We start from the raw sequence: 11444 nt of genomic DNA, 5'->3' as shown, positions 1-11444 counted from the left end.
ACATACATATATACACACACACATATGTATATACATATATATATATCTCCTTCCTTTTCTCCGTATCCTTTCTGTAGAAAAGCGTAGCTCGAAACGTTAAAGACTTTATTCCCGAGCGTTAAACTATTACAACCTTTCGTTGTTTACACCACCTGTCCTTGTCTGCTGTCGTTTTTTTCGTAAATTCTCCCATATAAATATATATATACACACATATATATACATATATATGCTTGTATATATTTTTTTTTCTTCTTTTATTTAATGGTGATATAATTGTTTTCATAAATTAATTTTTTCTTAGTTTATATTAAAATTAATGTTATTCATTTTACGTTTATAATTTTAGTTTAACCTAAAACTTCGTTTAAATTGTATTTTAAACGAAAGATTCGTTAAGATAAGATTTCTATTTAATATTTCTGTTTATATTATAATAAACGTAAAGTTAATAACGTGAAGTTTATAATTTTCGATATGATTACTATTAAATTCATTTTTAACAATATTGTTGAACGCTTTTCTATCTTAATTTAATAAATACTTTTATATACGACCATTTGTTGTTTATTGTTGGTTCATATATACATTCTTTTAAAGGGCATAAAACAAACAAACCAAGGGAGGTAACTCCTATTCAATAATGCTAACAGAAGCCAAGGGAGGTAACTCTTGTTTAATAATGCTAATAAAGGCATAAACGATGCGTGTTTAACCGTGTTATTATACATTCAACACTTGCCCTTTGATGCCTTACACCATTTTCTTTAAAAGGTCATAACACGGTACCATGAGGTAACATGCAATCTCAGTTTATGGTGCTTGTAAAAACGCAAAGACAAAGAGACTTGTGGAAAATTTTATTGAAAGAATGATTGGTTTCTATAGATATTTACAATCAACAGTATGAATTAAATGATTTCTGGTAGTGGCAAATGATTCCATTTCCGTATATTATATGTCTGATGCATTCTGGGATTCAAACTGAAAGCAAAATAACAGACATTAAAATATAGAGTGATAAACAAAATATAATGTGATATATTATATAACATAAACAAAATAGTTTTAGCTGCGAAAACACCAAATGACATGTGTACAAGCATTTCAGCTTGACTGACATAGTTTTCTTCAGGGCATGAAACTAACAATGGTTCTGATCTAAACCATGTGTGTGTGTGTGTATATATATATATCAACAAATATATATTTATATATATATATATATAGTTATTTATTTATATATATATATATATATAAATAAATAAATATATTTATATATATATATATTTATTTATATATTCTTTTATTTATATATATTTATTTATATGTATATTTATTTATATATATATATAAATAAATATATTTATATATATAGTTATTTATTTCTTTATATATATATTTTTATTTATATATATATATTTTTTAGTTATATATATAGATTTATTTACATATATATATGTCTTTATATATATTTATTTATATATATATTTATATATATAATTATTTATTTATATCCATATATATTTATTTGTTCGAAAGTACGTAAGTTCGTTTGTACGTACGTACGTATATAACCATCCCATGTTGGCACTCCGTCATTTACGATGTCGTTTACGACATCGAGGCTTCCAGTTGATCCGATCAATGGAACAACCTGCTTGTGAAATTAACGTGCAAGTGGCTGAGCACTCCACAGACACGTGTACCCTTAACGTAGTTCTCGGGGATATTCAGCGTGACACAGTGTGACAAGGCTGGCCCTTTGAAATACAGGTACAACAGAAACAGGAAGTAAGGGTGAGAGAAAGTTGTGGTGAAAGAGTACAGCAGGGTTCGCCACCATCCCCTGCCGGAGCCTCGTAGAGCTTTAGGTGTTTTTCGCTCAATAAACACTCACAACAACCGGTCTGGGAATCGAAACTGCAAATCCGCTGCCCTAACCACTGGGCCATTGCGCATCCACAACCAGCTTATATGCACATAGATTTTAATAATAACATCTTAAATTGACCCTGGTTGAGAAGCATTGCATCAAAGAATTCTGACAATATGAGAATGGTAGACTGTACTCACTTTCTGAACATTCTTGACATTTACAACTCATCATATTCACATAGAACCCTGTATGTTCAACTTCATTTGAACCACACACCATCTGTACAGGAATCGGTTCACTTGGTTTCCCTTGACAACAGGTACAGTTTTTATGAGTTCCAGGGCCTTCATTTGCATTCATCAATACTGGTAATTGGGAACTGAGTCCGCAATTGCCTTCACAATAAAGGTACATGATCTTTTTCACAGATTTACACTCAGCCAACGGATTGAACAAGAACTCCATCTTGGACTTCAGTGTACAACGAGCTGAAATAACAAAAGGTAGAAAAACATTGGAATTTACATTTTGTTTATCTTTCTCTGAATAATTTTGAGATTTTCTGATTATTCTTATAGTGTTTACTGGAATTTTGGATTCATTTTGTATTATTAGAGATTGGTAGGAAATCATTACCTGTTAGTTTGATAGAGCATTGAGTTATTGATCATATTTTGTACTGGTGTTGTTCTGTACCCATGGTAGCGTCAAAGAGTTTTTTTTTTAAATCATAAAGTTATTAATGATCGTTGCCAGTGCCCCTAGACTGGCTCTTTTGTGGGTGGCACATAAAATACACCATTTTGAGCGTGGCCATTGCCAGTACCACCTGACTGGCCTTCGTGCGGGTGACATGTAAAAGCACCCACTACACTCTCTGAGTGGTTGGCGTTAGGAAGGGCATCCAGTTGTAGAAACTCAGCCAAATCAGATTGGAGCCTGGTGTAGCCATCTGGTTCACCAGTCCTCAGTCAAATCGTCCAACCCATGCTAGCATGGAAAGCGGACGTTAAACGACGATGATGATTAAATGGTATCACAGTTATGTACAGCAACACTGCAAATGCTGTACAAACTGAATAAATGGCAAGCTCATCCTCGTATAACGTCCGCTTTCCATGCTAGCATGGGTCGGACGATTTGACTGAGGACTGGTGAACCAGATGGCTAAATAGGCTCCAATCTGATTTGGCAGAGTTTCTACAACCTAACCGACAAAAAATATATTAAAAAATTGTAAACGAAGAAGCAAGGGTCTTCAATGTGGTTGTGTGATTGACTAGAAGCAGCAGATAAACCCTTCCTGTATCACCTCCTATTGTCTTAAAGATGAGGAAAAATGTGTTTAATAATGTAGTCCTAGATACACAATGGCTATGGTGAAAAAAGTTGAGATGGCAATAGATGAATATCCTTGATTAGAAAATGTTTAAATATTTTGTGTGTTGTAGAAATATAACCAGCTTATGTTGGCACTCCGTCGTTTATGACGTCGAGGGTTCCAGTTGATCCAATCAATGGAACAGCCTGCTCGTGAAATTAACATGCAAGTGGCTGAGCACTCCACAGACATGTGTACCCTTAACATACAAATCTGATTCTCTGTTCAACCAGGGCAAAATGAGATTAGCAAAGAGAGTTAAATAGCCAGAGGCCACTGCTAATAGACCTCCTGACATAATATATACACTGCTTGTCAGTGTGTCTCACTGAACTATTAAATTTGTTTAAGTCTTACATTGTTTTTTCACACATCTTGGACAGCATTGGTTTGGAACATCATAGGACAATTCTTCATCCTGAAAAATTAACAAATAAACAAATTAATATATCAATAAAAAACATATATATATGCATGTGTGTAGCAAAAAATGTATAGAAAAGTTTGAACAATGTATAAGATGCTGTCATGATCAAAAAGTTATTAGCTTTTGGCATGAATTAAACATCAACCTTATAAATATATATATATATATATATATGTAATAATATACATATGGAAAATACTGGAAGGACTGGTACCAAACTTTGGCATCAAGTACTACACGAATGCCTGCACAGGTCGCCACTGCATGGTACCAAGGGTACCGTCCACTGCATCTCACATAAGAACAAGGTACTGCAACAGCCTCGGTTTCAGAGGACCTCAGCTCTTTAATGCCCTGCCAAAACATTTGAGAGACCTTCAAGACATGGATATAGAGGTCTTCAAAACAAAACTCGACGCTTTCCTCTCCACGATACCAGACGAACCAATGGCTCAAAATGAGACACAGTTTAGGGCAATGTCAAATTCTCTTATACACCAGATGTGCCATCAAAACTCTTGATTGGACTATATCATGTGGAGGAGAAGAGCCATGCAAGGAACGTGAAGAGAGCACAGCATAAAGACAGAAAGTCACAGTGGTGCTCCAGCATGACTACAGCCACTTAGCTGAAACCCATAAATATATATATATATATATTCTAAGCTGAAGTGAAGACAGCATGTTCTTTGTCTATCTCCTTACCTTCTTGGAGATTTTAGGTAAAATTATACTAATGTGTCCATCTGTTTTAATTTAATTAAATTCTATGTATTTATGCAGCTGAGGATTGCTCTGCATTTAAACCTCCAGCCACAATTAAGGCTATCTCTTATTAGAAATTAGTGTCAAACTATTTATAAGAAAATGGTAAACTATTGTAGAATGTTCTGCCTATAATTTGATGTAAAAATATAAGAGACAGGTGCAGGCCTTTGAAGTTAGACAACAATTAATTGTAGGTACCACAAGATATCATCAGACAGAATAAATGGTGAAAGGCATGTCTATCTGCTGTGAGGGTGTTTTAGTACTTGCATGGTATTTTGGACTGAAACAATGATATATTTACACACATATGTCCTTCCAATACCAACCCAAATTCATTACTACCAACTCGACCCCCCCCCACTCTATCTACACCTCTCTATCTTCTCCTATACATCTCTACATACCATAGCAACCTCCCTCAACCACTGAAAGCAAATAGATAGATAGATATAGATAGATAGACAGATAAATAGACAGACAGATAAATAGATAGACAGAAAGATAAATAGATAGACAGAAAGATAAATAGACAGACAGACAGATAAATAGACAGACAGATAGATGGACAGACAGATAAATAGACAGACAGACAGATAAATAGACAGACAGATAAATAGACAGACAGATAAATAGACAGACAGACAGACAGACAGACAGACAGACAGACAGACAGACAGACAGACAGACAGACAGACAGACAGATAGATAGATAGATAGATAGATAGATAGATGTGTATATGAAGAAGAATAACAGAGGTTAAATACCAATACAATTATTACAAAATGAATTAACCAACGGGGTTGATATTGGCACAATTCAGACAGTGGAGAACGACAGAACTTGACTGTTAAACTTTATTTTACTGGCTGTGAGATGTAGGAAAAGCAATTGGTAACTTTGTTATTAAAATATTATTCACTAGCATTGACTTTTAATTAAGATGATTTTTAAATAAGATGTAATAAATATCAGTTAATGTAACCAGTTGCATAATTATTTAATAATTGATTAGATTTTTTTAAGTTCTGTTCTTATTTTACTCTGCTGTCTTTTATGTTGATGAGATAAATTTTAGAATGTTACTTACTGGTAAACATGTTTTGATTTCACAGACACGGTGGCAAAGAGTCTTTCCACTCACACACTCGCATAATTCGCAATTGTCTTCAGGGTTTATCCAAATATCCTTTGGCTAGATCGAAAAACAATAAATAGAGATTTTTAAAAAATTAATAATATAAATATTTCAGTCAATATTCTCACCTTACTACAGACTTAAATTTTATAATTGATAAACAACGTAGACATTTCAATGAATATATCACAAGATTATATTTTATAGCTGATCAATTAATTTTGTAAACATTTTCAGAAACATTTATAACACGTGCAGGCAAGGCTGTGCAGTTACAAATCTTACTTCAAAACCATTTGGTTTGTGGTTCAGTACTACGGATGCTCTTCCTAATACCAATGCCCTAAAAACAATACAAATAATCTAAAGCATAAGGCAGAATAGTCTTACCTGTTTTGGTTCATCATTAACAAAACAAACTTTGCATTTGCTTTCAGCAACACATGATCCATTCATTGCACGATAGAAATTATCCTTACACGTGCAAGAATTCACCTTGCATGTTGGTTTTCCAAACATATCAGAGCAGGAATGTTCGCAGTATTCTTCTTTCCAGATTTCGTTCTCCTCACAGTCTGAAATATAAATAGAAAGAGAATGATACAATTAGATATAACTTCATTTGTAAATAATAATAATTATTGGTTTATGGCCACAAAATTGATTAGATTGATCCAAGTACATGACTGGTACTTTAGTGACCTGTCAGGACACCCAACCAATCAACACTACTACTATCATAGCAGTCCTCCTTCGAACCCACAAGAGTTAACAAGTGAGACAGAGACAGGCAGAAACAAGAAAAATTCCGCTGTTATTTGAATACTATACAAATATGTCTTTAAAAAGACTTTTCTTTTAAATTTACCAAAATTTAATTTTTCGATAATTTTTCAAAAATCTATTATTCATATTTACTGTTGAAAAGATCTCAAGGATCGAAACCGGTTCTGTAATGTTCTTTATTATAGTATTTTAGCATTTTCTACTTTGTCTTTTTTCCATATATATATGTTCCTCTTCTCACTAAACCTCCCCAGTAAAAAAAAAAAACAAGCTTAAAACAAAAATGTAAATTCACAATAGTCTTTCAGGCTTAAGAAGATCAGAAAAGGTTTAACTTATAAAATAATTTTAAAAAATTGTAACCATACCGCAGTCCATTTCATTACATTCTTCTGTATCCATTAAGTTGGTTGGACAGTCTTCCTTTAGATTTTCTATAATGGTTCTTTCTCTCACTTTTCTACCAAGGCCACACGTTACCGAGCATGGTGACCAAGGTGACCATTGTGTTATATTGCAACCAGCTGAAACAGGAAGAAGAAAAAATAATCATTGAAATCTTGTTAAACAATGGTCTTTTTGACTTGAGAAGGATTACAAAAGGTTTAACTTAATTAAAAATAAAAATTTGTAAACGTACAGCAATCTTTTTCTCCAAATTCTTTTGTATCTGTTATGTTAGTTAGACAATAGATTTTTCTTTCTTTTTCAATTATTTTATCAGATAAAAATCATTAAAGTACTAAACAAAATAGCTCACAATATATAGTATATATAATAATATGAACAATATATATATATATATATATATATATATATATATATATTTGACAGGAAGGACAACAAAAGAAAGAAAGAGACCTCGATATTATGTAAATAGAGGAATTTATCTGTAAAAATATGTGACACTTATATAAGAATTATATTCTCATAAGAATTTTCAATGGCCAGATAATTGAAGAGATGGCGGCGTGGCTTTCCACCCCGCCATCCGAAACTCGGAGTTTTATCATGGCTGCCAAATAAGTGTCACATATTTTTACATATATATATATATATATATATATATATATATATATATATATATATATATATATATATATAGGACGTCACCAACTGTAAATAACATGAAGTACGAAAGCAGACACGTTAAATAAGCAAACAACAAGAGAAAAAAATGGAAAACAGGACAAGTAACGCAAAGAACGACCCTTCATCAGTTGTTCGCTGTCTATTTACTCCTCATTTGGAGCATTCACCAACAATATGAGTCTTTGAAGACAGTTGCTCCCATTAATCCCAAAATAAAATTTTGGATTTATGGAGAGTCAAAGTTATGTTCATAGTATATGGTTATCTTCTACTTGTTTCAGCCATTAGACTGCAACCATGCTGGGGCAATGAGGAGATGGGATAGAGGTGACTGCAATAATTGAAGGTGAGGGGTATAGTAATGGCTTATGTTAGATATGTCAGAATCCTGATAATACTTACATATACACTTATCTGTGTTACATTTCTTTGTCTGTTTCAGTTCAATAGAACAGTCGGAAAATGACCATTCTGGTAACAGTTCTCTAGTTCTGACCTTTTGACTCGCGTCGCAAGATTTAGAACACTCTGTCCAGTTTGACCAACTTAACACAGTACAGCCTACAAAGCAAGAAATGAAAATAAGAATAAAAAGGATAATGCTTTTGAAGTTGTTACATTTCAAGGAGGTGGTGAAAAGGACCAGTTTGATTGGCAGAGGAAGAAAACCTGATCACCAATCCTTATTTTTCGAATTTTTAATGGTTCTTATATCAGTTTCAAATTTAACCTGGAAAGGGTTAGAACACTTATGGAATTTAAAGTTGACTACTACATTTAGGTTAAGCTTAGCTGTCTATATAAAAAAAAAACCAAAGTCCTAAAGAAGAACTGCATCAACCTTGTAAAGGTTAGAAATTTTTACAAGAAGTATGCATCTCAACAAGTTTCTGTTATCAGAGTGAAAAAACTAAACACACTTTGGCTCCCCCCATCCCTTTGTGTACCTCTACTAGAAATAATTCTCTTTAGATGACAACACCCAGTTAAAATACTTTAAAACTCAACACAAAAAATGGTTAAATGGCCATAACCTAAATTATAAATGTGATTATTCCCTTTCCCTTAAAATGCTTCTTAATGTTATCGCTTCCTGTTATCTCTTATGTTTTTTTCTTCCTTTTTTTTTTGTTGTTTGCATATCCTCATAGAATAACCATGTTGACACTGAATGATTACCAGATTGTGCATGGAATACTATACAGGTCAATCATATTACTGCACTATCTAAACATGAAACTTGAAGTAGCTCATGTATAACACCTGTATTCATCAAGTTATATATGTGTGAGTGTATTAAATAAATATGTATGTAGATGTACAACAAAACAATATCTAAAAAGAAATCAAATACGACTGATATAAAAGAAAGAAAACTTACAAGGCACTTCCTCATTACATGATTCTTGCTGCGTGTTTTCGCCTTCACATAATGCACCACTACATTTAGGTAAAGGATTAGAGCATGTTCTTTCTCTCATTCGGATCCCATTTGAACAGGTCGAGCTGCACTCTGACCATTCACTCCACTCTGTCCAGTTACCATCAACTAGAAATGGAAAATGAATTATTTGTGTATCTACTCAGAGTCTGTATCTGCATGTAAAATGATAGTTAAGCTGGTACTAACATATCCAATGTAGAAACCATGAAAGAATGTAATTAGATATTCTTATTTGATGAAAACAAGAAAACTTTTGCTTAATCATCATTGTTATTTTGGCAAGTAAGAAAGATAACTCTGGGCATGTTTTGGACTTATTAGAACAACTCAGTAAAGCATTCATTTTGCATTATTTGCAGAATCATTAGCATGCCAAGCAAAATGCTTAGCGGCATTTTATCCATCTTTACAGAAAATGGATCAGTTCTTTCCATTTTCTGTATGTTAGGGTTATATAACTCGTCTGATAACATAATTCTTTCTACTTAATGCATGAGGCCTGAAATTTTGGGGAAGAAGACAAGTCAATTACATCGAACCCAGTATTATGACTCAGTGGTTAGAGCATTAAGCTCACAATCATGTCACAGTGTGACAAGGCTGACCCTTTGAATTACAGGCACAACAGAAACAGGAAGTAAGAGTGAGAGAAAGTTGTGGTGGAAGAGTACAGCAGAGTTCGCCACCATCCCCTGCCGGAGCCTCATGGAGCTTTAGGTGTTTTCGCTCAATAAGCACTCACAACGCCCGGTCTGGGAATCGAAACCACGATCCTATGACCGCGAGTCCGCTGCCCTAACCACTGGGCCATTGCGCCTCCACCGTGGGAATAGTAATGTTATTAAAACCTCTTGGGGCAGCACTTACCTATTGATAGAGGTATCTTACTGCAGCGAGCTTTATTATTTTGACAATGGCTGTTTGGAATTGAAGAGTAAAAAAAATATAGTAATTAAAACTCTTGAACAAGATTTAAAATGTCATTAAATAGTTTTCAGTGTAAAGTAAGCTTTACCGAGGAATATATGATAAAAAAAAAAGTTAATTATTTTGTTTATTGAAAGACAGCAATACAAAGGACCAGAAGAAATGAGAAAGTTCTTCTTAAATATCATAACAGCAGTATCATCATCGTCATCATCATCGTTTAATGTCCGCTTTCCATGCTGGCATGGGTTGGGCGATTTGGCAAAAGAGACAGTTTTGTTTGACTAAATTTTTCAAGGCAGTGCTGCAACATGGCCACAGTTCAATGACCAAAGCAAATATAAAAAGCAAAAGAAATTACCCTTAAAGCATAGACATCTAAAAGATGTTCCTCATATATTGTGTAGTAACACCGTGCGCATGCGTAGTCTCACGCATGCGTGGAATTCAACATCCAAGCTTTCCCGCTTCATTCTGTCTCTTTCTTGCTGGCCAGCGATTGAGCAAGGACGTGTTTAGCTGTCTCTCTCCATCTTTCGAACTCACGCTAGACAGCTCACATCAACATAGTCAACTTTCCACCATGAATAAATATTGTTTGTGTTGATAGTCTGGAGTTCAGCGTTCCGTTCAATTCTTAATTTAATATAGGAAAGTCAGGTGTACATCTAATGATGTATAACCCACATTCCTATAAAGTGGTGACCCCGACGTGATTCGTTCATACAGCCCTTCTGATCGGTACACACAGTTTTTCTTACAATTGTTTTTATAAACTGCTTCTTTTGTTCTTAAATTTAAGTTACTTGAATTAAAGAGAATAAACCTACCATGTCTCACATTCAGTTGTATTGATGACTTCATCATTCCTATAGTTTTTATCATTGACTCGACATTCAGGAATACAATCAGTGACGAAACAGTCAGCTTCCTCCGTCACATTTGTAGAATTGCAGCCAGACGAAATTTTCTCATCAATTGTTCTAGAATGTTTCAAAAACAAACATAAACACACGTAGAGCATATAAAAGAAAAAGGGAAAAAATGTTGAGAAACATTCTATCTTTAACAGGAGTGGGGAAGTCAGTTTTATGCTAGTGAATGAGGGGATTGAACTAAGGTAGGTGGGTAGGGGAAGTGCAGGCTCTTGTAAGGGACCTGCATAGCTACTCACATCTGCTAGGAGAAAGGGAAAGAAAGAGAAAACAGTAGGAGCTGCACAAAGGTGGCTAATAGTAATGAGATGCCTAGATGGCTACCACAAGCTATAATGTGAATTGAAGAATCAGTTTGCAAGATGTATGGGAAGGAGAACGAGGGAAAGAGATGGGGAGGCAGAATAACAACAACAATAATACTTTCTATTATAGGCACAAAGCCTGAAATATTGTGGGAGGGGAATAGTCAATTACATCGACTCCAGTACTCAACCAGTACTCGTTTTATCGACCCTGAAAGGATGAAAGGCAAAGTCAACCTCGTTGGAATTTGAACTCAGAATGGGAAGACAGATAAAATACTGCTAAGCATTTCATTCGGCATGCTAACAATTCTGCCAGCTTGCCACCTTAATAATAATAATAATAATAATAATAATAATA

The 11444-nt window shown here is 34.0% G+C and overlaps 1 protein-coding gene across 1 annotated transcript in view; it reads right to left on the bottom strand.

The window, feature by feature from the left end:
* Nucleotides 1–845: 845 nt before the first annotated feature.
* Nucleotides 846–11444, bottom strand: part of LOC106868880 (SCO-spondin) — a 19543-nt gene continuing 8944 nt past the window's right edge. Inside the window, exons 9-18 of the mRNA XM_014914329.2 lie at nucleotides 10674–10826; nucleotides 9784–9833; nucleotides 8854–9021; nucleotides 7875–8033; nucleotides 6749–6904; nucleotides 5985–6169; nucleotides 5547–5651; nucleotides 3618–3678; nucleotides 2077–2367; nucleotides 846–984 (exon numbers count right to left, since the gene is read on the bottom strand). Coding sequence (XP_014769815.1) covers nucleotides 980–984; nucleotides 2077–2367; nucleotides 3618–3678; nucleotides 5547–5651; nucleotides 5985–6169; nucleotides 6749–6904; nucleotides 7875–8033; nucleotides 8854–9021; nucleotides 9784–9833; nucleotides 10674–10826 — 1333 coding nt within the window. The 3' untranslated portion in view covers nucleotides 846–979. The remainder of the gene's footprint in view (nucleotides 985–2076; nucleotides 2368–3617; nucleotides 3679–5546; nucleotides 5652–5984; nucleotides 6170–6748; nucleotides 6905–7874; nucleotides 8034–8853; nucleotides 9022–9783; nucleotides 9834–10673; nucleotides 10827–11444) is intronic.

The sequence above is a fragment of the Octopus bimaculoides genome, chromosome 27 (assembly GCF_001194135.2).
Source record: "Octopus bimaculoides isolate UCB-OBI-ISO-001 chromosome 27, ASM119413v2, whole genome shotgun sequence".
Lineage (NCBI taxonomy): Eukaryota > Metazoa > Mollusca > Cephalopoda > Octopoda > Octopodidae > Octopus > Octopus bimaculoides.
This window is presented reverse-complemented; position numbering and strand designations above follow the sequence as displayed.